This window comes from Molothrus aeneus, chromosome 5, assembly GCF_037042795.1.
Source record: "Molothrus aeneus isolate 106 chromosome 5, BPBGC_Maene_1.0, whole genome shotgun sequence".
Lineage (NCBI taxonomy): Eukaryota > Metazoa > Chordata > Aves > Passeriformes > Icteridae > Molothrus > Molothrus aeneus.
Genome location: NC_089650.1, coordinates 69952440 through 69979627, shown reverse-complemented (window position 1 = coordinate 69979627; position 27188 = coordinate 69952440). Strand labels below are relative to the sequence as shown.

General features: G+C 60.2%; 1 protein-coding gene across 1 annotated transcript; it reads left to right on the top strand.

Moving 5' to 3' along the window:
* The first annotated feature begins 624 nt into the window (after positions 1-624).
* Positions 625-26953, top strand: MAPK8IP2 (mitogen-activated protein kinase 8 interacting protein 2). Its single transcript, XM_066550732.1, has 12 exons — positions 625-757; positions 6668-6773; positions 7013-7255; positions 9488-9590; positions 11154-13352; positions 13849-13924; positions 15090-15262; positions 21064-21173; positions 22535-22654; positions 23485-23555; positions 24265-24363; positions 26468-26953. Exons 1-12 carry the CDS (start codon positions 693-695, stop codon positions 26538-26540), a joined length of 3438 nt encoding a protein of 1145 aa, XP_066406829.1. The 5' UTR covers positions 625-692; the 3' UTR covers positions 26541-26953.
* Positions 26954-27188: the final 235 nt, after the last annotated feature.

Below are 27188 nucleotides of genomic sequence, written 5' to 3'. Positions count from 1 at the left end.
ACCCTACTGACCCCCTGTCCCCCCTCCCCGATCCGACCCCTTCCTGCCCCTCTCCGTCCCAGCTTTCCCTCCTGATCCCTTCCCTTCCCTTCCCTTCCCTTCCCTTCCCTTCCCTTCCCTTCCCTTCCCTTCCCTTCCCTTCCCTTCCCTTCCCTTCCCTTCCCTTCCCTTCCCTTCCCTTCCCTTCCCTTCCCTTCCCTTCCCTTCCCTTCCCTTCCCTCCCCTCCCCTCCCCTCCCCTCGCCTCAGGAGATTCCCCCCCCCCCCCCGCCCACCCAGGACCACTCCCCATTCCCTCCCTATCCCACCCCCATTCCCATAACTCCCCCAATCCCATCCCACACCCCCAGACCCCTCCTTCTCTAGACCCCTGGACCGCCCCTCATCCCATCCCACCCCATCCCACCCCATCCCATCCCACTCCACCCCATCCCATAACCCCCTCCCTGTCCCTCCCTCCCTCCCGCCGCCCCCGCCCCTCCCGGCTCCTCCCTCTCCCCCCGCGGCTCCCGCAGCTCCTCCCGCCCCTCTCCCCCCGTTTTCCCGCAGCTCCTCCCGCCCCCCGTCCCCCCCCCGTTCTTTCCCGCGGCTCCTCCCGCCCCCCGCCGCTCCCCCGCCGCTCCCGCAGCTCCTCCCGCCGCTCCCCCCCCGCTCCCGCAGCTCCGCAGTCCGGCGCAGCCCCGGCCGGAGAAAATGGCGGATCGCGCCGAGATGTTCTCGCTCTCCACCTTCCACTCGCTCTCCCCGCCCGGCTGCCGGTGAGCGGGGGATGCGCGGGGGATGCGCGGGGGGGATGCGGGGTCGCGCTGCCCTTCCCCTGCCGCCGTGCCGCCCTTGCACCGGGCCCGCACCCCGGCCCCCCCGCCCGCCGCTCCCCCCGCCCGTGCGTTCACCTTGGGATGCGGGACCGGGGGGGCTCCTCCCGGCCCCCGCCCCAACGCGGCCCTTCCCGGCACTAACGGCGCCGCCATTCAGCCCCCGGAGCGCCGCGGGCGGGGGGCGCGGGGTCCCCTCCGTCCCCTTCCCCAGGCCGGGGCCCGGAGCCCGGAGCCCCCCCCGGCCTCCGGGGCCGCCGCATCCCGGGGCCGCTGCGGGAGGAGCCGCCGCCGCCTCTTTGTCTCTCCCGAGGCGCCGCAGCGGCCCCGGGATGGGGACGGGGATGGGGGGGCCGGTCCCGGGAGCGGGGGGAGCGGGGGCTCAGCGCCCCCCGAGGCTCGGCGCGGCCGGGGGGATGCCGAGGGGATTCCGGGGGGGTTCCCGCAGCCGGGACGCCGCACCGGGGCCTCGGGATCGGTCACCTTCCCGCAGGGCCGCCGGGGGTCCCGCGGGGAGGGGACGCGGCGGGGCCCGCCCCGCTCCTGACCTTGGCTGGGCGCGGGGAGCTGGGTCGGGGTGCGGGGTCGGGGTGCGGGGTGCGGGCCGGGCTGGCGCACTGCGGGGCCGAGGCGCCCGGCAGCGGAATGGGAAAGGCAGGAGGCGGCCGTGAGGGGCACCTGGAGGGCCCCGGGGATGCGGGAGCTGCGGAGAGAGGAGCAGGGGACAGCGGGGCTGCGGGACGTGCCCTTGGGTGGCGGTGGCCTGTGCTGGGCAGGGCTCCCCTTCTCTGGGCTGTCCCTGGCCCCAGGATGTCCCCTTCCCTTAGCATCCCCATCCCCAGGATGTCCCCATCCCCAGGATGTCCCCTTCTCTGAGCATCTCCAACCCCAGGATGTCCCCTTCTCTGAGCATCCCAGGATGTCCCTGTCCCCAGGATGTCCCTGTCGCCGGGCTGTCCCCTTCCCGGGCCGCAGCGCAGAGCAGGACCCTGGGGTGTCCCTGCCCGCGGTGGCGCAGGGAGGGGACGCCACGGCCTCGCTGGGGCTGCTCGGCCCCGGGCCGGGCCCTGGGGCAGCCGGGCCCAGTGTGGGGAGCAGGAGCTGTGCCCGGAGCCATCCCAAACCCGGGGCCGCTCCCTGGGGCTCCCCGAGCATGCCGAGATCCAGCCGGGAATGGTGACGGAGAACCCGAACCCGAACCCAGCTGTGCCTTCCCTAAGGAGCCGCGGGCAGGGAGGGGGTGCCCAGCCCGGCTTGGGGTGCCCGGTGGGGTGAGACCCCCTGGCCGGATTGGAGAGGCCGGAATGGGCTGGGAATGCTCCCTGGATGTGGGAATGAATGCCCGAGGTGGGAATGAATGCCCGAGGTGGGAATGCTCCCTGGATGTGGGAATGCTCCCTCGATGAGGGAATTCCAGGCGCGCACGCAGCCGGGCCTTGGGAGGGCTCCCACCTCCCACTTGGGCCGTGGCAGCCCCAGGTGCCAGTCAGGAGCCCTCGGTCCCCAATTTGGGATGACCACAGGGTCAGAGCCGGCTCCGGGAGTGGGCGGGCACAGAGCAGGAGGGGTCCCGGGCTGCTGTGGGGGTCCCCTCCCGGCCGCTCTGGGGTCCCGTCCCGGCTCTCGGAGCCCCCCGGGTGGTGCGCAGGGAGCGGGGCTGGCAGCGATGAGGAAATTCCACCCGCCCGGGGCCTGCACCGCCAGCAGCGCTCCCCGGGGAGGGAGCCCGGCCCTGGCAGCGCTGGCACCGCCGCTGTCCCCTGCCCAGCCCTCCCGGCCCTGGCAGCGCTGGCACTGCCGCTGTCCCCTGCCCAGCACTCCTGGCCCTGGCAGTGCTGGCACTGCCGCTGTCCCCTGCCCAGCCCTCCCGGCCCTGGCAGCGCTGGCACTGCCGCTGTCCCCTGCCCAGCCCTCCTGGCCCCCTGCCCCCCGCCAGGTGATGCTGTCCCCTCCGGCCCATCCTGGCATTGGGGTCACTGGGATGCTGTGGGGAGGGGGGGTCCTGCCCTTCCCGATCCTCTGTGTGTGTGTGGGGCTGGGTGAGGCCCCCTGGCCTTGTCCCCACCCTTGGCTCTGCTCCTGTCCCTCAGTGCCAGCCGGTCCCAGGAGTGTCCCCAAGGTGGAGCCGGGCACTGTCCTCGTTCCCGCTGCTCATCCCTGGTGCTGTGTCCCTGCACCCATGGCCAGGGCGCTGCCTTTGGCCCCAGCCTGGTCCCGAGGGGTCCCTCCCACTCGGGAGATTGTGGGGCTGGATGGGCTCTCACTGCTGGCTCCATCCCATCACAGTGCCCCTATCCCATTGTATCCGCCCCATCCCACCACAGTGTCCCCATCCCACTGTGACCACCCCACTCACTGTGCCATTCCCACCCCACCACAGTGTCCCAATCCCACTGTGTCATTCCCATCCCACTGTGACCACTCCAATCCCACTGTGCCATTCCCACCCCACCATAGTGTCCCCATCCCACTGCCACCACCTCATCCCACCACAGTGTCCCCATCCCACTGTGTCATTCCCATCCCATGTGACCATCCCAACCCAAAGCAGTGTCCCCATCCCTCCATGTCATTTCCACCCCACCACAGTGTCCCCACCCCACTGCAGTGTCCCCATCCCATCCCATCCCATGGATCCCATCCCATCCCATCCCATCCCATTCCCGTGTCCCCCAGCCAGGATCAGGAGTTTCTCCCCCACTGAGGGTGGGGTGCAGGAGGGGACCCCGAGGTCCCCACCCCAGTAGGACTCAGCCCCGCTGTCCCTGTCCCCCTCTGTGCCCACAGGACCCCCTAAGAGCCCGGGGACAGCAGAGGGTCCTGCAGGGGGGCAGCCCCTGATATTCTGTGGGGTTGGGGAGATGGTTTTATACCCCGTAGGGTTCTGCACCCCATAGGGCTCTGCTCCCCGTAGGGCTCTGCTCTCCAGCATCCTGGGATCTCTACCCCGACATCCTGGGTTCTGCACCCCAATATCCCAGGACTCTGGTCCCTGACACCCCTGGGCCCTGCACCCCAAAAGTCTCTGCTCCCTGACACCCCAAGACTCTGCTCCCCAACAAATCAGGTCTCTGTGCCCCAAAGGGCCCTGCACCCCAACATCCTGGGCTCTGCACCCCAAAGAGCTCTGCACCCCAACACCTCAGGGTTCTGCTCCTTGACATCCTGGGGTTCTGCACCCCAAAACCCCGGGGCTCTGTTCCCCAATACGCCAGGCTCTGACCTTTAACCCAACAGGATCTGCACCCCAAAACCCCAGGACTCTGTTCCCCAATGGCCCAGGCTCTGGTCCCTACAATCCAACAGGATTTGTGCCCCAATATCCCAAAAAGGTTCTTCACACCAAAAACTTTCTGCTCCCCAACAGCCCGGGGCTCTGCACCCCAACACCCCAGAGTTTGGCACCCTGAAATCCCAAAGGGTTCTGAACCCCAAAGGGTTCTGCACTTCCACATCCCATAGCTCGGCACCCCAAAGGTTTCTGAACCCCAACATTTCAGTTCCCCTACACGCCAGGGCTCTGCACCCCAAAGGACTTCCCATCCCAGCACCCCAGGGCTCTGCACCCCAAAAGGCTGCGCTCCCCAACACCCCGGGGCCCTTCACCCCCCAGCCCAGGGCTCCCCTGTCCCCTGTGTCCTTTGGGGCCCCGCTCAGCCCCGCTCCCGCCGCAGCCCCGGCCCCGGCTCCGTTTCTGCCGCTTTTGCCCCAAATCTGCGCGGATTCGGCGCGGCCGTGCCCTACTTCTGGGAATTATGGGATTAGGGGAATCTTCCTGCCGGGGAATCGGCAGCGGCTGCACCGCGGGGGGGACAGGGGACAGCCCTGGGTCCCCTTTGGGGTCTGACCCTGCTGCCACCCTGCGGGCTGAGCCCCCGCACCCGCCCGAGCCCACCGGGACGGGACACAGGGTCCCAGTGGCACCCAGGTGCTGCTGGGGGACCCTGGGTGTCCCCAACCCCACGGAGGGTGGCCAGAGGGTCCCAGTGGCACCCGGGCACCCTTGGGACCAGAATGGGGGCCACTGGGTGTCCCCAACCCCATGGAGGGTGGGCACAGGGTCCCAGTGGCAGCCAGGCACTGCCACATACCCTTGGGACTGGAATGGGGGGCCCTGGGTGTCCCCAGCCCCACGGAGGGTGACCAGAGGTTCCCACTGATGTCCAGGTGCTGCTGGGGGACCCTGGGTGTCCCCAGCCCCACAGAGAGTGGGCACAGGGTCCCACTGGTGCCCTGGTGCTGCCACACCCCGCTGGGGACAAGCTGGGGGGTCCTGGGTGTCCCCAACCCCATGGAAAAAGGGTTCTGCTGCCACCTGGGTGCTGCCACATCCCCCTGGGGACCAGCTGAGAGTCCTGTGTGTCCCCAACCCCATGGGAGTTGGCAGAGGGTGCTGCTGGCACCTGGATGCTGCCACACACCCCTGGGGATGGTCCCGTGTGTCCCCAGCCCCATGGAGGGTGACCAGAGGGTCCCGGTGGCACCCAGGCTGTATCTCCCCCCTCACCGAGCCCCCCCAAACCCCCAGTTTCTGTTTTCCAGCCCCAAACCCTGCTGGGATTTTGGGATTTCAGGATTTGGGGATTTCTCTCGGTTCCGTTGTTCCTGCAGGAGCCGCTGGTTTCCATGGCACCCCCGTTCCCTGGGAATGCGCTCAGGGCCCCTCGGGGTGTCACAGCCTTTGTCACCCCCAGCTGTGCCGCTGTGACCCCCCCAGCAGCACAGGCCACCCCAGACCTGGTGACCGTCCCCTCCCACCTCGGCTCTGGGATTCTGCAGGGACAGGAATTTGGGACATGCGGTGGCCTCGGCACCTCCGCCCAGCCGGTGCCACCGCGTGGTGACAGCCCTGGGTGACGTGTGCCCGTGGCTCGTCTGTGCCAGCACCCAGGGGGGACAGGGTTTGGTGCCACGTCCATGTGGCACCCGGAGGTGACAGGGGTGTGGTGCCATGTCCATCTGGCACCCGGGGGGGACAGGGCTGTGGTACCATGTCCCTGTGTTATGGTGACATGTTCCTGCGGTTGTCCCATGCCGGCACTAAAGGATGACGGGGTTATGGTGACATGTCCATGTGGCACCAGGGATAACAGGGTTTGGTGTCATGTCCCTGTGTTATGGTGACATGTCCCTGTGGTTGTCCTATGCCAGCACCCAGAGGTGACAGGGCTGTGGTGCCATGTCCACCTGGCAGCCAGGGGTGACAGGGCTGTGGTGCCATGTCCTTGTGTTATGGTGATGTGTCCCTGTGGTTGTCCCGTGCTGGCACCAGGGGTGACAGGGTTATGGTGATGTCCATGTGGCGCCAGTGGCACCAGGGTTGTAGTGACATGTCCTTGTGGTTCTCTTGGTGATGGCACCCAGAGGTGACAGGGTTTGGTGCCATGTCCCTGTGCTATGGACACATGTCCCTCTGTCTGTCCTGTGCCAGCGCCCAGGGGTGACAGGGTTATGGTGCCATGTCCGTGTGGCACCAGAGGTGACAGGGCTGTGGTGCCATGTTCGTGTGACACACAGGGGTGGCAGGGCTGTGGTGTCATGTCCATGTGGCACCACGGGGTGACAGTGTCCTGGTGCCATGTCCCTGGTGCTCCCATACTGAGAGTGTCACCCGTGCATGGACGGATGTCCCCGTGGTGCCACTCTGCTCTCATGCTGCCACGAGGGCCTGGCCGGGCTGTCACTGAGCTGTGTCCCCTCTGTCCCCGTGGTGCCACTCTGCTCTGACGGAAGAGGGCCTGGCTGCTCTGTCACTGAGCTGTGTCCCCTCTGTCCCCGTGGTGCCACTCTGCTCTCATGCTGCCACGAGGGCCTGGCTGCTCTGTTGCTGACCTGTGTCCCCTGTGTCCCCAGGCCCCCCCAGGACATCAGCCTGGAGGAGTTTGATGACGAGGACCTGTCAGAGATCACGGACGACTGCGGCATCGGCCTCAACTACGACTCGGACCACTACGAGAAGGTGCAGGAGCCTGGTGGCCCTTGGGGACACCGCGGGGGCTGTGGGGACACCGGGCTGCCGCCACTCACCCACAGCGGTGGCTTTGGTGGCTCTGTGGGTGCTGAGGCAAAGGGGGTGAGCCGGGGGTCCCTTGTCCCCTTTAGGACCCCCCAGCAGGGACTGGGGACGCTGCCACCCCTCGGTGGCAGGGAGGGTGGCCCGCGGCTGTCCCCTTGTCCCTGACACGGTGCCACCCGCAGGACTGCCTGGTGCTGGAGCGCGGGGAGCAGCCGCACCCCGTGTGCACCTTCCAGGACGACTTCCAGGAGTTCGAGATGATCGACGACAACGACGATGACGACGACGAGGAAGAGGAGGAGGAGGAAGGCAACGAGCTGGAGGCGCCGCCGTCCCCCTCGGCCTCGCCCATCCCCTCGCCCGCCCTGGAGGAGACGCAGAAGCACCGCCCCACCACCCTCAACCTGACGGCCCCGGGCACCCAGGTGAGGCCGGGCTGGCCGCAGGTGTCCCCTTCCCGTGGGGTCACTGTCCCCTTCCCCCCGGAATCTGTGTCCCCTTCCCCCCTGAGGTCACTGTCCCTCCCTCCCTGGTCACTGTCCCTTCCCTTCCGTGGTCACTGTCCCAATTCTCCCTGGGGTCACTGTCCCCTCTCCCTGCGGTCACTGTCCCCTCCCTTCCGTTTTCACTGTCCCCATCTCTCCCCGGGGTCTGTGTCCCCATTCCCCCTGGGGTCTCTGTCCCCATCTCTCCCCAGGGTGTGTGTCCCTTCCCTTCTGTGGTCACTGTCCCCTCCCCCTGAGGTCACTGTCCCCTCCCTCCCGAGGTTCTCCGTCCCCGGTGCCCACCCCCACGCCGTGTCCCCCCTTTTGCCGGGCTCGGGGCTGCCCGGGGGTGTCCCCCCAGCCGTGTCGCCGCAGGGATGTCCCCGTGTCGCGGCGCAGGCGCCGCCGCAGTGTGTGGGAAGCGCCGTGCGGAGCGGCTGCAGCCGCCGGCGTTGCCAGGGAACCGCGGGCCCTCGGGAATTTCGGGCCCCCCGCCCTTTTCCCGGGGGGGCCCCGCGTTGCCGGGCTGGGGGGGCTCCGGGGGGTGGCGGTCACCGAGAGGGGACAGAGCCCAGGGGTCCCCACGTGGCTCCGTCATCCCTTGGAGGGGCGGGTGGGGCCCCTGGATCTGCCCCGTCGAGGGGTCCCGGGAGGAGGTGACATCCTGGTCCTTGGGCCCTGTGTCCCTGTACCCCTGCAGCCATCCCTGTGTTCCCCGAACACATCCCTGTCCCCCCATCCCCTGTACCCCATCTTTAACCCTTCCACCACCCTTCACCTGTCCTCCCACAACGTGTCCCCCATCCCTGTCCCCTCCAGCGCTTGTCCTCATGCCCTTCATCACCCACTCCCGTCCCCTCCCATCCCTGTCCCCCATCCCTGTCCCCTCCTGCACTCATTCTCATTCCCCCTAGCACCCATTCCCATCCCTGTCCCTGCTAGGACCCATCCCCATCTCCCCATTCCCACATCTCCCATTCCCACATCCCCATTCCCATCTCCCCTTTTCCCATCTCTCCCCATTCCCATCTCCCCATTCTCACATCCCCCCATTCCCATATCCCCTTTTCCCATCTCTCCCTATTCCCATCTCCCCCATTCCCATCTCCCCATTCCCATTCCCCCATCCCTGTCACCCCCCCATTCCCATCTCCCTGTCCCCTCGGTGCCCACCCCAGTCCCTGTCAGGGCCACCCCGGTTGGTTCCCCGCAGCCCCGGCCGTTCTCCCTAATCCCTGCTCCCGCCGGGATGTGCCGGGATCTGCCGGGATCTGCCGGGATTAGCGCTGCCCGCGCTTCCCGGCGGGACTAATCCCGCTGCAGCTGCCGGCGCGACATTCCCGAACACCCCGGCTGCTCTGCACACCCCTGCGGGCTGGGGCCCTGCTGCTCCTGGGGTCCCACACAGCTGTGCTGCGGTCAGCGCCGCTGCTGGGCTGGTCCCCGGGGTGGGCACCATGCCACCCGTGCCGTGCCGTGCCGTGCCGTGCTGTGCCATGCCCAGCCCCTGGCGCGCTCTGGCCGGGCAGGGGATGCGGGGATGCAGCGGCCCTAATCCGGATAAACCCGCGCACGTGGCGTGGGGGGTGCCAGGCACCTCCGAGCCCTCCCTGTGACACCCCCGGAACCATCCCCACCCCAGCACCCCCTCCTGTACCCCCATCCCTGTCCCCGCATCCCCCATTCCCATCCCTGTCCCCCAGAGCCCATCCTCGGGAATGTCCCCCCATCCCTGTCCCCTCCTGCACCCATTCCCATCCCTGTCCCCCAGAGCCCATCCTCGGGAATGTCCCCCCATCCCTGTCCCCTCCTGCACCCATTCCCATCCCTGTCCCCGCTAGGATCCATTCCCACATCCCCCATTCCCACATCCCCCATATCCCATATCCCCCATATCCCAATCCCCCATATCCCCATCTCCCATATCCCATCTCCCATATCCCCCATATCCCCATCCCCATTCCCACATTCCCATATCCCCATCCCCCATTCCCACATCCCCCTTATCCCCATCCCCCATTCCCACATCCCCCATATCCCCATCCCCATTCCCACATCCCCCATATCCCCATCTCCCATTCCCACTCCCCATCCCGGTGTCCCCTGGAGTCCCCGAGCGCTCCCGGGGTCGGGGGGTCCCCACTGATCGCCCCGGCCCCGCTGTCCCCGCAGGATTCCCTGAACAACAACGGCGGCTTCGCCCCGCCCGCGCCGCGCCCCAGCTGGCAGGACGCGCTGCTGCACTCCTCCTCCTCCTCCTCTTCCTCACACACCGGTGAGCGCGGTGGCGGCGTGACAGTGGGGCTGTGACACTGGCACGGTGACAGTGGGGCTGTGACAGTGGCATGGTGACAGCGGGCATGTGCCAGTGGGGCTGTGACAATGACACGGTGACAGCGGGGCTATGACAGCGGGCATGTGCCAGTGGGGCTGTGACAGTGGCGGGGTGACAGTGGGGCTGTGACAGTGGCACGGTGACAGTGGGGCTGTGACAGTGGCACGGTGACAGCGGGGCTGTGACAGTGGCATGGTGACAGTGGGGCTGTGACAGCGGGCATGTGCCAGTGGGGCTGTGACAATGGTGGGGTTCCAAAGGGGCTATGTCAGTGGCAGGGTGACAGCGGGGCTGTGACAATGCAGGTGTGACAGTGAGGCTGTGACAGTGGCGAGGTGACAGTGGGACTGTGACAAAGCAGGTGTGACATTTGGGCTTTGACAGTGGGGCTGTGCCAGCGCAGGTGTGACAATGGGCTGTGACAATGGCGGTGTGGCAGAGGGGCTGTAACAATGCGGGTGTGACATTTGGGCTGTGACAACGGGGCTGTGACAGTGGGGCTGTGACAATGCAGGTGTGACAGCGGGCATATGACAGTGGGGCTGTGACAATGGGGCTGTGATAGTGGGGCTGTGACAACGCAGGTGTGACAGTGCAGGTGTGACAATACAGGTGTTACAGTGGGGTTGTGACAGCGGGCATGTGACAGTGGGGCTGTGCCAACGCGGGTGTGACAGTGGGGCTGGGACCATGGGGCTGTGCCAACCCGGGTGTGACAATGCGGGTGTGACAGCAGGCATGTGACAGTGGGGCTGTGCCAACGCGGGTGTGACAATGCGGGTGTGACAATGGGGCTGTGACAATGGGGCTGTGCCAACGTGAGTGTGACAATGGAGGTGTGACAATGGGGCTGTGACAATGGGGCTGTGCCAACGCGGGTGTGACAATGCAGGTGTGACAGTGGGGCTGTGACAATGGGGCTGTGCCAACGTGAGTGTGACAATGGAGGTGTGACAATGGGGCTGTGACAGTGGGGCTGTGCCAACGCGGGTGTGACAATGCAGGTGTGACAGTGGGGCTGTGACAATGGGGCTGTGCCAACGTGAGTGTGACAATGCAGGTGTGACAATGGGGCTGTGACAATGGGGCTGTGCCAACGCGGGTGTGTCAATGCAGGTGTGACAATGGGGCTGTGACAATGGGGCTGTGCCAACGCGGGTGTGTCAATGCAGGTGTGACAATGGGGCTGTGACAGTGGGGCTGTGCCAACACGGGTGTGTCAATGCAGGTGTGACAATGGGGCTGTGACAGTGGGGCTGTGCCAACACGGGTGTGTCAATGCAGGTGTGACAATGGGGCTGTGACAGTGGGGCTGTGCCAACGTGGGTGTGACAATGCGGGTGTGACAGCGGGGCTGGGACAATGGGGCTGTGCCAATGCAGGTGTGACAATGCAGGTGTGACAGCAGGCATGTGACCGTGGGGCTGTGCCAACGCGGGTGTGCTGCCGGCTCTCGTGGCCGCCCCGCGGGGTGACGCCGGCTCCGTGTCGCCCTCCCCGCAGGACACTCGTCCCCCCACGCCTGCATCCTGGATGGACCCTGCCTGGAGAGCCCGCCGGGCCCCGGGGGGGCTCCCCCCTCGCTGCCGCCCTCCCCCCTGGACTCGCAAGGCAACAGCCCCGAGTCCCTGGCACATGGTAACCCATCGCCCCCGAGAGCCGCGCCCGATTTTAACATGAACCTCATCTCCGCTGCGCTCCGAGCTCCGCTCTCCCCGCCGCGCCCCCGCCAGCCGCCCCCGCCTCACCCCTGTCTCTCTCCAACAGGGCCCGCGGCTCCCCCCGGCGCCCCCGAGGCCGCCCCCCCGCCCCAGGCCGCCCCCCAGGCCCCCACGCAGCCCCAGGGCGGCGGCAGCCCGGGGTCCCCCCGCCCGCAGCCGCAGCCGCGGCCCCCCCGGCCGGAGCGGGACGGGGCTCCCGCGGAGCCGCTCAGCTCCGACGGGGAGGGCCCCCAGTCCGGCCGGGCCGCCAGCGTGCGCGGCCACCCCTCGGGCTCCTCGGAGACCACCTCGCCCTCCTCGGACCCGGGCATCGAGGCCGACCTCACGAGCCGCACGGCCAAGCCCTTCCTGCCCGGCGGGCGGCGCGGGGAAGAGCTCAGCTCGCCCGGCTCTGACTCGGACGTGGACGGGGAGCTCGAGGCGGCTTTTGCCGGCGGGCGCCTGGTCAGCAACATGATCTCGTCCATCTCGGAGACCGAGCTGGACCTCAGCAGCGACAGCAGCAGCGGCCGCTCGTCCCACCTGACCAACTCCATCGAGGAGGCCAGCTCGCCCGGCTCCGAGGGCGAGCTGGAGCCCGAGCTGGAGGCGCCCGGCCTGCTGGGCATCAAGGACTCGCTGCTGCTCGACAAGGGCAAGGAGGATGAGGAGGAGCCGGCAGAGATGGGCCCACCGGAGCATGGCGTGCTCAGGAGGGAGAGCCTGGCCGAGCTGAAGATGGACGCCTACTACGACAGCCTGGACCCGGCCGACGGCCCCGCGCCTGAGGGCCAGACCGACGTGTCCAGCGCCAGCCCCCTGGACCTGAAGATCGACCCCGACCACAGCCTGGAGAGCATCCGCCGCTCCTTCTACCTGCCCGTGGGGCCCAAGCTGATGCCCGAGGCAGACGAAGAGGACAACAGCGAGTACGACTCCGACTCGGAGTCGGAGCCCGACCTGAGCGAGGACTCGGACTCGCCATGGCTGCTCAGCAACCTGGTGAACAAGATGATCTCGGAGGGCTCGTACCCCATCAAGTGCCCGGATGAGTGCTTCCAGAACAGCCACTCGCTGTGCGACACCATCTCGCCCGCCTCCGACCTGGAGCCCGAGATCCTGAGCGAGGCGCTGGACGAGGAGCCGGGCCCGCGGGACTCGCCGGCGGCGCTGGCGGACACGGCCCCGGGGGCGCGGTGCCAGCGCGGCGCCATCGAGCTGGTGGACATGGAGACGCTGCGCAGCTCCCTGGCCGAGGCCGAGCATGCGGCCGCGGAGCCGCCGCCGGAGCCGCCGGCCGAGGAGCCGGGGCCCTTCCTGTTCCTCAGCAACCCCACCAATGACACCATCGCGCCCGTGTGCCCCGGCCGCCCCGTCGCCCTCGGCCGCCTGGACGCCTCCGAGGTCCTGGCCACCCTGGGCTGCTGCCCAGCCTCGCTCCCACGGGCGTCCCCTAGTGCCGAGCCTGCCGTCACCGGCGGGGATCACCGCCCCGCCAGCCCCCGGCGCTGGGCCCTCGACGGGGACCTGGACTCGGGCGTGCTGGAGGCCGACTCCATGATCGACGACGTCCGGTTAGCGCCCGACGCCGACCCCGCCGCGCTGGACGTGTCCACGGCCAAAACCAACCGCGGCTTTGCCATGGCCTTGGAGGAGGCCGAGCCGGCCTTGGTGGCCTCGCGCCGGGGCAGCCCGGCCGGGGAGGCGCCGGTGCCGCCGGAGCCGCCGGCGCTGGACGAGTCGCTGGCCTACGACTCGGTCAAGTACACGCTGGTGGTGGACGAGCACACGCAGCTGGAGCTGGTCAGCCTGCGGCGCTGCACGTCCGTGCTCAGCGATGACAGCGACATCCTGAGGGCCTGCGACGATGAGGTGGCCTTTGGGGACGGGCTGGTGGCCCCCGACGTGCGCAGCTCCTCCGAGGACTCGTCCCCCGAGGCAGACCTGCAGTTCTCCAAGAAGTTCCTCAACGTCTTCGTCAACAGCACCTCGCGCTCCTCCAGTAAGTGGCGGTGTCATGTCGTGATGTGTCACGGCGTGTCACGGTGTCCTGGGCTGGTCTGGGTGACCCTGGCACTCCGGCTGTCCTCTGTGTCCTGCTCCAGCCATTCCCGTGTACCCTGTTGTGGCATGTCACAACATGTCACGGCATGTCATGATGCGTTCTGGGATGTCATGACATGTTGTGCCATGCTGTCCTGGCTCTTCTCACACCAGCTGCCCTCCCTGTCCTGTCCCTGGCACCATTCCCGTGTGCCATGTCATGTCACGATATGTCACGATACATCTGGGATGTCACGGCATGTCGTGACATGTCACGGGAGACAGGGCAGGCTCACAGTGACCACAGGGGTCCCCAGCCCTGCTCTGCTGGGCAGGGCCCAGGTGGGACCCCCAGGAGGGTTCTGACCCCTCGAGTGCCCCTCAGGGACATGGGTGGGGGTGTCCCCGTGGGGGTGGCAGCTGTCCCCGTGTCCCTGGCATTGCTGTCCCTACAGGCACAGAGTCCTTCGGGCTGTTCTCCTGCATGGTGAACGGGGAGGAGCGGGAGCAGACCCACCGCGCCGTCTTCAGGTGAGGCCACCCCAGGTGACACCCAAGGGACCCCCAGCCCCTGCTGGGGACACCCACGACCCTGCAGTGCCACCCCAGGGCCCCCTGCCTGCTGCCAGAGTGGCTGTCCCTGGGTTTGGGGGTGTCGTCTCCCCCAGGGCAGGCACCCCACAGCTGCCACAGGGTTTGGGGGTGACCACAACATCGGGGTGGCATCTGAGCATGGGGGGTGAGGAGGTGATGAGGGGGACAGAGCTGGGGGTTTGGGGGTGCCCAGGAGGGGAAGGGGTGGTCGTCTGGGTTTGGGGGTGCCCAGGAGGGCAGGGCAGTGAATTTGGGACTGACCAGAAAGGCAGGGCAGTGAGTTTGGGGCTGACCAGGAGGGCAGGGGTGTGAATTTGAGGCTGACCAGGAGGGCAGGGCAGTGAATTTGGGGCTGACCAGGAGGGCAGGGGTGTGGATTTGAGGCTGAACAGTAGATCAGGGCAGTGGCTTTGGGGTGCTGATGACCTGAGGAGTGCCGAGCTGTGGCTTTGGGGCTGACTAGGAGGTCAGGGCAGTGAATTTGGGACTGACCAGGAGGGCAGGGCTGTGAGTTTGGGACTGACCAGGAGGGCAGGGCTGTGAGTTTGGAGCTGACCACAAGGTCAGGGCAGTGAGTTTGGGACTGACCAGGAGGGCAGGGCAGTGGCTTTGGGCTGACCAGAACATTATGGCAGTGGCTTTGGGCTGACCAGGAGTTCAGAGCTGTGGCTTTGGGGCTGACCATGAGGTCAGGACAGTGACTTTGGGCTGACCAGGAGCTCGGGGCAGTGACTTTGGGGGGTGATGGTGATCTGAGTGGTGCTGAGCCATGGCTTTGGGGCTGATCAGGGCAGTGGCATTGGGGTGCTGGTGACCTGAGGGTGCCAAGCTGTGACTCTGGGGCTGACCAGGAGCTCAGGGCAGTGACTTTGGGGGGTGATGGTGATCTGAGTGGTGCTGAGCCGTGGCTTTGGGGCTGATCAGGGCAGTGGCATTGGGGTGCTGGTGACCTGAGGGTGCCAAGCTGTGACTCTGGGGCTGACCAGGAGCTCAGGGCAGTGGCTTTGGGATGACCAGGACATCATGGCAGTGACTCTGGGCTGCCCACGAGGTCAGAGCCGTGACTTTGGGGCTGCCCACGTCCCCCCGCGTGTCCCCCCAGGTTCATCCCGCGGCACGAGGACGAGCTGGAGCTGGACGTGGACGACCCCATCCTGGTGGAGCTGGAGGAGGACGATTACTGGTACCGGGGCTACAACATGCGCACGGGCGAGCGCGGCATCTTCCCCGCCTTCTACGCCCACGAGGTGGTGGGGCAGGCCCGCGACGCCGTCGGTACGAGCACAGGGACCCCCGGAACGGGGAGCGGGCTGGGGGCGTGGGGGGCCCTCTCTGGGGGAAACCAGCTCTGCTCTTTAACGTCTTTAATTTTTCATGAGTGATAAAAGCGTTGGGGGTGCGGCCGTAGCCTGGTCACACTGCTTTATTATAATAATTTTTATTTTTTCTGTATTTATTTTTCTAAATTATTTTTCTATATTTATTTTTCTAGATTTATTTCTAGATTTATGTCTAGATTTATTTTTCTATATTTATTTCCATATTTATTTTTCTATATTGGTTTTCTTTCTATATTGATTTATTGTTATTTATTTCTAGATTTATTTCTATTATTTCTAGATTTATTTTTCTATATAAATTTTCTTTCTAGATTTATTTTTCTAGATTTATTTCTATATTTATTTCTAGATTTATCTCTAGATTTATCTCTATATTTATTTCCATATTTATTTCTAGATTTATTTCTTTTATTTCCATATTTATTTGTCTACATTGATTTTCTTTCTATATTGAATTGCTGTTATTTATTTTATATTTATTTCTATTATTTCTAGATTTATTTTTCTATATAAATTTTCTTTCTAGATATATTTCTAGATTTTATTTTTCTAGATTTTATTTTTCTAGACTTTATTTTTCAGATTTATTTTTCTACATTTATTTTTCTAGAGTTATTTCCAATTTTATTTCTATATTTATTTCTAGATTTATTTTTCCACACTTAGTTTTCTATATTAATTTCTATATGTATCTCTACATTTATCTCTATATTTATTTCTATATTTATTTCTATTATTTCTATATTGATTTTTCTATATTGATTTTCTTTCTATATGGATTTTTTCTATATTGATTTTCTATATTGACTTTATTTATTCTATATTAACTTATACATTATTTATATATAATATATAAATTATATATTATTTATAAATTATATATTATTTATATTGCATTGATTGCATACCTATTTATGAGGCTTATACATATTTAAACGTTTTTGAGTTCTTTTACATCCTCTGGGCACTTTTTAGTTTGGTTCCACCCCTGACCTGTCGTGCAATGGTGAATATTTGATTTTTGGGAGTGGTGAATGGCATTTTTGGACAATGTTTATGCTGTTTTTTCCCAATGTGTATGTAATTTCTCCACAACAAACGGGGAGTTATTGATAGTTGAAGGGTCAGTGGCAGAAATCTTCTTTACATCTTTTTTTCCCGTATTATCTGTGTGGTTTTTTTAATGTTATTTGATCACACAGAGAGTTTTAGTTATTTTCGCAAACTTATCCGGGTTACTCGCACACTACTCTCAGTTAGTTCCAAAAATAAAAGCATTAGTTAGTATTTCATAACTACAATTACTGTTGTGAAAGTTAAGGTTACAGCACACAGCACGTAGCTTCTATATTAATATTTTGTGAAAGCAAAATTTAAAATAATTACACTTTAAACTAATATATCTATAATATACACTTATATATAATTTATTATTTGAAGCAATAATATATAATTATCACACCAAAATATACGATCTACACAGGGATTAGGGTTTTGACCACAAAAGGCTGAGAAATTATATAAAAAATGACAAATTATATCAAATTATATCCAAAGTAGTTAAAAATTGATTTAATAATTTATTATATTTAAAAAGAGATTGAAAATTTTAATTATATTAAAATAATTTGCAAAAGTTAATATATAATAAATAGTATCTTAGAAAAGAAATAAAATATATAATATATAAATGTAATCGACATAAAATATATAAAAATATATAAAGAATAAATAATATATAAATAATATAAAATATGTTAATATAGAAATAATATATAAGTTAGATATTATATAATGTCAATAGTAATTGATATATATAATATGTAAATAAATATTATATATGTTAATATAGAATTAATAATTTATAAAGTTAATATAGAATAAGTAATATATATTATTTAAAAAGAGATTATCAACTGTACTAAATTAAAATAATTTTCAAAAGTTAATATAGGATAAATAATATATTAAAATATATATCAACATTTAATAATAAATAATAATACATACATTTATTATATATAAAATATCAATAATATATGAATAATAAATAATATGTAAACACTATATAAAATACATAAATGTATGAATAATTTATATATAATATAAAATAATGTATAAATTAATATAGAATAAATCTATAAAGTTAACATAGAATAAATATATATTATTTAAAAAGAGATTATCAACTGTCCTAAATTAAAATAATTTTTAAAAGTTAATATAGGATAAATAATATATTACAATATATAAAAAGATATATATATCTATATGTTATATAATATAATATAATATAATATATAAATTTAATAAATATAAATATAAATAATGTATAAAGAATAAATAATATGTAAATACTATGTAAAATATACAAATATTTAAGTAATATGTAATTTATATATAATATAAAAATAAATAATGTAAAATTAATATAGAATAAATAATCTATAAAGTTAACATAGACTAAATAATCTATATGATTTAAACAGAGATTACAAGCATTACTAAATTACAATAATTTGCAGAAGTTAGTACAGAACAGTGCCTGCCAATGGCTTCCGTGGCCCTCTTGGCCAGCAGGGCCCATGGCTGGCTCAAGTTCAGTGCCCAGTGACAGTGACAGCCCCAGCCTGGCTCTGGGCTGGGGTCGGTGTGGCTGGGGCAGTGCCAGGCACAGAGGGACCTGGTGGGCAGCAGGACAGGAGCCCTGGTGTGCCCTGGTGGCCAAGGAGCCAATGGCACCTGGCAGTGCCAGGAGTGAGGGGCAGCACAGCAGGGAGGTCACTGTGCCCTGGCAGTGCCAGCAGTGAGGGGCAGCACAGCAGGGAGGTCACTGTGCCCTGGCAGTGCCAGGAGTGAGGGGCAGCACAGCAGGGAGGTCACTGTGCCCTGGCAGTGCCAGGAGTGAGGGGCAGCACAGCAGGGAGGTCACTGTGCCCTGGCAGTGTCAGCAGTGAGGGGCAGCACAGCAGGGAGGTCACTGTGCCCTGGCAGTGCCAGGAGTGAGGGGCAGCACAGCAGGGAGGTCACTGTGCCCTGGCAGTGTCAGGAGTGAGGGGCAGCACAGCAGGGAGGTCACTGTGCCCTGGCAGTGCCAGGAGTGAGGGGCAGCACAGCAGGGAGGTCACTGTGCCCTGGCAGTGTCAGCAGTGAGGGGCAGCACAGCAGGGAGGTCACTGTGCCCTGGCAGTGCCAGGAGTGAGGGGCAGCACAGCAGGGAGGTCACTGTGCCCTGGCAGTGTCAGGAGTGAGGGGCAGCACAGCAGGGAGGTCACTGTGCCCTGGCAGTGTCAGCAGTGAGGGGCAGCACAGCAGGGAGGTCACTGTGCCCTGGCAGTGTCAGCAGTGAGGGGCAGCACAGCAGGGAGGTCACTGTGCCCTGGCAGTGCCAGGAGTGAGGGGCAGCACAGCAGGGAGGTCACTGTGCCCTGGCAGTGTCAGCAGTGAGGGGCAGCACAGCAGGGAGGTCACTGTGCCCTGGCAGTGTCAGCAGTGAGGGGCAGCACAGCAGGGAGGTCACTGTGCCCTGGCAGTGTCAGCAGTGAGGGGCAGCACAGCAGGGAGGTCACTGTGCCCTGCCCTGGGCACGGGGAGGGCTCAGCTCCAGGGCTGTGCCCAGCTCTGGCCCCTCAGCCTGGGAAGGGCCTGGGGACACTGAGCGGGGCCAGAGGGGCAGCGAGGCTGGAGAGGGGCTGGGAACACAAAGCCTGAGAGGAGCCCCTGAGGGAGCTGGGGGTGCTCAGCCTGCAGCAAAGGAGACTCAGGGCTGCCCCCATCGCTCTCTGCAGCTCCTGAAAGGTGCCTGTGCTCACCTTGGGCTCTTTCTCCAGCAGCACTGACACAGCCAGAGCACACAGCCTCGAGCTGTGCCAAGGGAAATCCAGGCTGGAGAGCAGGAAAAAGCTTTTCCAGCAAGGGGGATAAAGTTCTGCAATGGCTGCCCGGGGAGGTGGTGCAGTCCCCAGCCCTGGGTGTGTTTGACAGCCTGGATGTGGCACTGGGTGCCAGGGGCTGGGCTGGACTCCATGGCCTTGAAGGTCTCTCCCAAGCCAGGGATTCTGGGAATTCTGTGACTGTGTGATTGTGTGACATTGTGTGATTGTGTGATTGACTGTGTGATTCTCTTGATTCCCCGATTGTGTGTGGTTCAGTGAGATTCTGTGATGTGAGATCCTCTGTGATCCTGTGTGATCCTGTGTGATTGATTGTGTGATTCTTTATGATTGTTTGATTGTGTGATTCCATGATTCCCTGATTGTGTGTGATCCTGTGATTCTCTGACTGTGTGATTCTGTGTGATTCCATGATTCCATGATCCTGTGATCCTGAGATTCCATGATTCCCTGATTCTGCGATTGTGTGAATCCATGATTCTGTGTGATTGTGTGATTCCCTGATTCTTTGTGATTCCCTGTTTCTGTGTGATTCCCGAATTCTGTGTGACTCCGTGATTCCATAATCCCGAGATTCCGCCATTCTGTAGTTCCATGATTCCGTGATTCCCCAATTCTGTGTGACTCTGTGATTCCATAATCCCGACATCCCGCCATTCCGTAATTCCCCGATTCTGTGATTCCCTGATCCTGGTGACTCTGTGATCCTGCAATCCCAACATCCCACCATTCCGTAATTCCCTGATTCCATGATTCCCCGATCCCGTGTGCCCCCGTGATCCCACAATGCCCACGTCCCGCCGTTCCGTGATCCCCGATTCCGTGATTCCCCGATCCCGTGTGCCCCCGTGATCCCACAATGCCCACGTCCCGCCGTTCCCTGATCCCCGATTCTGTGATTCCCCGATCCCGTGTACCCCCGTGATCCCGCAATCCCCACATCCCGCCGTTCCGTGATCCCTGATTCTGTGTGATTCCGCGATTCCCCGATCCCGTGTGCCCCCGTGATCCCGCAATGCCCACGTCCCGCCGTTCCGTGATCCCTGATTCCTCAATTCCCCGATCCCGTGTGCCCCCGTGATCCCGCAATCCCCACATCCCGCCGTTCCGTGATCCCTGATTCTGTGTGACTCCGCGATTCCCCGATCCCGTGTGCCCCCGTGATCCCGCAATGCCCACGTCCCGCTGTTCCCTGATCCCTGATTCTGTGTGACTCTGCGATTCCCCGATCCCGTGTGCCCCTGTGATCCCGCAATGCCCACGTCCCGCTGTTCCCTGATCCCTGACTCCGCGATTCCCCGATCCCGTGTGCCCCTGTGATCCCGCAATGCCCACGTCCCGCCGTTCCGTGATCCCCGATTCCGCGATTCCCCGATCCCATGTACCCCTGTGATCCCGCAATGCCCACGTCCCCCCGTTCCGTGATCCCTGATTCTGTGTGATTCCGCGATTCCCTGATCCCGTGTGCCCCCGTGATCCCGCAATGCCCACGTCCCGCTGTTCCGTGATCCCTGACTCCACGATTCCCCGATCCCGTGTGCCCCCGTGATCCCGCAATGCCCACGTCCCGCCGTTCCGTGATCCCCGATTCCGCGATTCCCCGATCCCGTGTGCCCCCGTGATCCCGCAATGCCCACGTCCCGCCGTTCCGTGATCCCCGATTCCGCGATTCCCCGATCCCATGTACCCCTGTGATCCCGCAATGCCCACGTCCTGCCGTTCCGTGATCCCCGATTCCGCGATTCCCCGATCCCGTGTACCCCCGTGATCCCGCAATGCCCACGTCCCGCCGTTCCGTGATCCCCGATTCCGCGGCTCCTCACGCTGCCCCGCCGTGCCGCAGGCCTGAAGCGGAACCCGTGCTGGGTGGAGCGGTTCAACGTGCAGTTCCTGGGCTCCGTGGAGGTCCCGTACCACCAGGGCAACGGCATCCTCTGCGCGGCCATGCAGAAGGTGAGTGAGCGGGCCAAAAACGGCCGCACTCGCTCCTTTGGGCAGAAAACCTGGGTTTTTGTGTTTTCCGTGGCACAGCTCATATTCGATGGCATTATCAGAAGGTATTTTTATTAGTATACGTTGATTATTGTATATTTCGTAATTAATATTATAAAATCGATTATGTATACTATAATATTATTTATAACATAACATAATATTATATTATATTATATTATATTATATTATATTATATTATATTATATTATATTATATTATATTATATTATATTATATTATATTATATTATATTATATTATATTATATTATATTATATTATGATTATAGATAAAATAAACATACCATAATTATTAAATTATGTTAAAGCAACATCATTGTATTATTATATTATTATATAATAATTATAACTATATAATAATAAAATAATTATTATATAAAATATTAATATTATAGTATAAATATTATAAATATATTATAGTGTTAATTATATATCAATTATACAAATTATTATATGCTATAATTATTAATTGTAATATTATCTATTAAATGTTATATATAATATATTAATACATAAAATAGATTCTATATTTATAATATAAATAATTGAAATAGTAATAAATAATACAATTAATGTCATATAAATAACAATATTATTAAATAATATAAATAATATTATCTAAACACAAACATATATAATATAGAATAATTCTATAAATATATAGAATAATTATATAATATACAATGTGATATGATATGATTGATATTAATATTATGTGATATGATATGATGTGATATGATATGATTAAGATGATATTATTATTGTCAGATCTAATTGTAATTAACAACACACACTCAGTTCATCACTATTTCACATATCTGTCAAACTTCTTTATTTTTAGTCCATTTCCACGCCTTTTCTGCTCATTCTCATGGAACAGATCTCTTCTTATTAGAGGCGCAGCCTGTTTTCTACCCAGGAATACATAAATTGTTATTGACTGACTTTTCATTCTCAAGATTGCCAAACAATCTTGAGAATGAAAAGTCAGTTGGTGATAATAATAATGATATGAAAAGTCAGTTGATAATATGAAAATAATAATAATAATAATAATAATAATAATAATAATAATAATAATAATAATAATAATAATAATAATAATAATAATAATAAAAAATAGTTAATAGTTAATAAATAATGATCAATTTGGCGTGGGAACTTGGGAGCTGTTGCTGAGCCGTGCTTTGCAGAGGGAGCAGGCCCCAGCTTTGACCCCACAGGGCTCCCTTTCACAATCTCTTTTAAATATTTTATAATTTTCCCTTTGCTGCCATTCCCCGCTGTCCCCGCTGTCCCAGATCGCCACCACGCGGAAGCTGACGGTGCACCTGCGGCCCCCGGCCAGCTGTGACCTGGAGGTGACACTGCAGGGCATCAAACTCATCCTGACCGTCACCGAGTACAGCCCCGAGCACGAGGTCAGGCACCGGGGGACAGGGGGGACACCGCGGGGACACCGGGGGGACAGGGGGGACAGGGCTCTGGGCTTGGGGGGACATGGAGGGGACAGGGCTCTGGGTTTTGGGGGGACATGGAGGGGACAGGGCTCTGGGTTTGGGGATAGAGGAGGGGACAGGGCTCTGGGCTTGGGGGCACAGAGGGCACAGGGGTCTGGGTTTGGGGGGGACAGGGGGGGACAGGGGTCTGGGTTTGGGGATAGAGGAGGGGACAGGGGTCTGGGTTTGGGGGCACAGAGGGGACAGGGGTTTGGGTTTGGGGATAGAGGAGGGGACAAGGGTCTGGGTTTGGGGGACCAGGGTTCTGGATTTGGGGGGGACATGGAGGGGACAGGGGTCTGGGCTTGGGGATAGAGGAGGGGACAGGGCTCTGGGTTTGGAGGGACACAGAGGAGAGGGGTGCAGGGGTGTGGGTTTCGGGGGACAACAGAGAGTTTTGGGGTGATGGGGAGGTGAGGAATGTGGGGGTGGGTTTGGGGGGTGATGAGGGGCTCAGATTTGGAGGTGACCACGAGGTCAGGGCTTTGGGGGTCTGAGTTTGGGGGGCAAGGAGGTAATGAGGGGCTCAGGGGCCTGCGTTTGGGGGTGATCAGGACAGGAGGAATGTGGGGGGTGGGTTTTGGGGGGGCTCAGCGTTCTGGAGGCGAGTGGAGCAGATTTGGGGGTGCCTGGCAGGTGCAGGCTGCAGGGCTGTGGGTTTGGGGGCCGATGCTGAGGGGGGGCACGGATTTTGGGGGGCTCTGGGCCCCCAGGCCTGACCCAGCCCCTCCTGTGCCCCTGTCCCGCCGCAGTTCGAGCGCTGCAGCCACTTCTTCCAGATGAAGAACATCTCCTTCTGTGGGTGCCACCCCCGGAACAGCTGGTGAGCCCCCCCTGCCCCCAGGGGCACCCTAGGGGACCCCCACCCTGCCAGGAGCACTCCAATGGATCCTCACCCCACCTAATGACACCCCAAGGAACCCCCACCCCATCCAGGGTCACCCCAAGGGACCCCCACTCTGCTAGGGATGCCCTAGGGGACCCCTTACTCTACCCAGGGACACCCCAAAGGACCCTCATCCCATCCAGGGGCACCCCAATGGATCCTCACCCCACTTAAGGACACCCCAATGGACACCCCCACACTGCCAGGGGTACCCCAATGGACACCCCCACCCCATCCAGGGGTACCCCAAGGGACCCTCACCCTACCCAGGAGCACCCCAAAGGACCCTCACCCTATATAGGGGCATCCCCAGGGACCCCCACACTGCCAGGGGCACCCTAGGAGACCCTCACCCCATTCAGGGGCACCCCAAGGGACCCCCACCCTGCCAGGGGCACTCCCAGGAACCCCCACCCTACCCAGGGACCCCAAGGGACCCTCATTGCATTTAGGGACACCCCAAGGGACCCTCGTTGCATTTAGGGACACCCCAAGGGACCCCCCCCCAGGTGCCACCCCAGAGCCCCCTGCCCGCCCCGGTGTCCCCGGGGTGGCCGTCCCGGGGCTCTGGGGGTGTCCCCTGGCAGAGCCTGCCCCGGGCAGGTTTGGGGGCGCCCCCCTGAGCCCGTGCCCCCCACACCCGCAGCTATTTCGGGTTCATCACCAAGCACCCGGTGCTGAGCCGCTTCGCCTGCCACGTGTTCGTGTCACAGGAGTCCATGAGACATGTGGCCGAGTGTGTCGGGTACGGCACCGGGACACCGGGGGGAACAGGGGACACCGGGGGACATGGGGGGTACAGGGGACATGGGGGACACGGGGGGTACAGGGGACATGGGGGGTACGGGGGGTACAGGGGACATGGGGGACACGGGGGGTACAGGGGACATGGGGGGTACAGGGGACATGGGGGACATGGGGGGTACAGGGAACATGGGGGGTACGGGGGGTACAGGGGACATGGGGGACACGGGGGGTACAGGGGACATGGGGGGTACAGGGGACATGGGGGACACGGGGAGTACAGGGGACATGGGCAACATGGGGGGTACAGGGGACATGGGGGACATGGGGGACACGGGGGGGTACAGGGGACATGGGCAACATGGGGGGTACAGGGGACACCGGGGGACATGGGGGGTACAGGGGACATGGGGGACACGGGGGGTACAGGGGACATGGGCGACATGGGGGACACGGGGGGTACAGGGGACACCGGGGGACATGGGGGGTACAGGGGACATGGGGGACACGGGGGGTACAGGGAACATGGGGTGGCTGGGATGGGGCTGGGGGCATGGGGTTATGGGGGGCACGGGTACATGGGGGGCACTGGGGTCATGAGGGACATGAGTGGCACAGGGGACACGGGGACACCGGGACACAGGGGGGTACAGGGGACACGGAGGGTACAGGGGACACGGGGGGTACAGGGAGTGTAGATGACATGGGGGACATGGGGGCAGGGGGGCGAGGAGGGTACAGGGGCACGGGGGCAGGGCATGGGGCTGGGGGCACACAGGGGGTACGGGGGACATGGGGGACACAGGGGACATGGGGGACATGGGGGACACAGGGACACCGTGGGGTACAGGGGACATGGGGGGCAGGACATGGGGCTGGGGGCATGGGGGGTACAGGGGGTATGGGGGGGTACAGGGACACTGGGGGGCACTGGAGACATGAGGGACATGAGGGGCATGGGGGGCATGGGGGGTTAGGGTGCCAGGGACTGGGATTCGGGTGCCAGGGATTGCAGTGCCAGGGATTGGGGTGCCAGGGATTGGGGTGCCAGGGATTGGGGTTTGGGTGCCAGGGATTGCGGTGCCTGGGATTGGGGTGCCAGGGAATTGGGGTCTGGGTGCAGCGTTATGGGGTGCAGGGGGGGTCTGGCTGTGCTGGGGCTGGGATCAGGGGGTGCGGGAGTTTTGGGGTGCTGAGGGCTGGGAATGGGGGCTCTGTGTGCCAAGACACTGGGGGTGCTGTGGGGCTGTGGGTGCCGGGGTCTGGCTGTGCCAGGTTTCGGGGGGCTGTGGGTGCCGGGTTCTGGCTGTGCCAGGTTTGGGGGTCTGGGGGGGCTGTGGGTCCAACTGTGCCAGGTTTGGGGGGGCTGTGGGTGCCGGGTTCTGGCTGTGCCAGGTTTGGGGGTCTGGGGGGGCTGTGGGTCCGGCTGTGCCAGGTTTCGGGGGGCTGTGGGTGCCGGGTTCTGGCTGTGCCAGGTTTGGGGGTCTGGGGGGGCTGTGGGTCCAACTGTGCCAGGTTTGGGGGGGCTGTGGGTGCCGGGTTCTGGCTGTGCCAGGTTTGGGGGTCTGGGGGGGCTGTGGGTCTGGCTGTGCCAGGTTTGGGGGGCCTGTGGGTCCGGCTGTGCCAGGTTTGGGGGGGTTGTGGGTATGGCTGTGCCAGGTTTGGAGGTCTGGGGGGGCTGTGGGTCTGGCTGTGCCAGGTTTGGGGGTCTGGGGGGGCTGTGGGTCTGGCTGTGCCAGGTTTGGGGCTGCTGTGGGTGCCGGGTTCTGGCTGTGCCAGCTCTGGGGGTCTGGGTGGGCTTTGAGTCTGGCTGTGCCAGGTTTGTGGGTCTGGGGGGCTGTGGGTCCAGCTGTGCCATGTTTGGGGGGGCTGTGGGTCTGGCTGTGCCAGGTTTGGGGGGCTGTGGGTGCCGGGGTCTGGCTGTGCCAGGTTTGAGGGTCTGGGGGGGCTGTGGGTCCAGCTGTGGCAGGTTTGGGGGTGCTGTGGGTACCGGGGTCCAGTTCTGGGGGTCCCAGCCCCCTGTTTCAGGGTCTCAGTGGGTCTGGGGGTGCCGCTCTGTGCCCCCTCCCCTCGCTGACCCCCCCTCCCCATCCCTGCCCCCCCAGCCGAGCGTTTCAGGAATATTACCAGGAGCACCTGGAGTACGCCTGCCCCACAGAGGACATCTACCTGGAGTAGGGTCCCTGCCACCCCCGGCACCCGGGGCCACCCCCGGCACCCGGGGCCACCCAGCCAGGGACTCGGTGTCACTCTTAGGGACTCGGTGTCACCCCAGGGATTCTGCATCATCCCCAGGGACTCTGTGTCACCCTTAGGGCCTCTGTGGGACCCCAGGGATTCTCTGTGTGACCCTTAGGGACTCTGTGTCACCCCCAGGGACTCGGTGTGACCCCAGGGACCCTGTGTGACCCCCAGGGATTCTCTGTGTGACCCCCAGAGTCTCTGGCCCCCCCGCGCCCCCCCCGCACGCCCCCCCCATCTCTCGGGGGTCCGGGGGTCCCCTCGGGGGGTGACACAGCCCAGCGGGGGGGTGGCCCGGCCCGAGCAGCCCCCCCTGCATGAGCACGGCCAGCCCGGGGGGCAGCGGGCCCGCGGCTTTGGGGGCAGGGGGGGGTCCGGGGGGGGGGTCCGGGGGCAGCTCGGGGGAGGGGAGGGGGCATCTCCGCACACCCCCAAATCCGCGCTGCCCCCCCAAAGGAACGGGGATCCCCCAGAGCCGCCCCCCCACCCCGGGTGTGCTGCCCCTCGTGTCGGTGTCCCCGGCTGTCCCATCCCCCCCCGCCCCCGCCACCGAGCTCGGGCCCCGGGGGGGTCCCGGGGCCGCCC

Coding starts and splice junctions, on each gene's coding strand:
- MAPK8IP2 (XM_066550732.1), top strand. CDS start 693: ATGGCGGATCGCGCCGAGATGTTCTCGCTCTCCACCTTCCACTCGCTC. Junction 7,256..9,487: donor TGACGGCCCCGGGCACCCAG/GTGAGGCCGGGC, acceptor CTGTCCCCGCAG/GATTCCCTGAACAACAACGG. Junction 23,556..24,264: donor TGCCACCCCCGGAACAGCTG/GTGAGCCCCCCC, acceptor CCACACCCGCAG/CTATTTCGGGTTCATCACCA.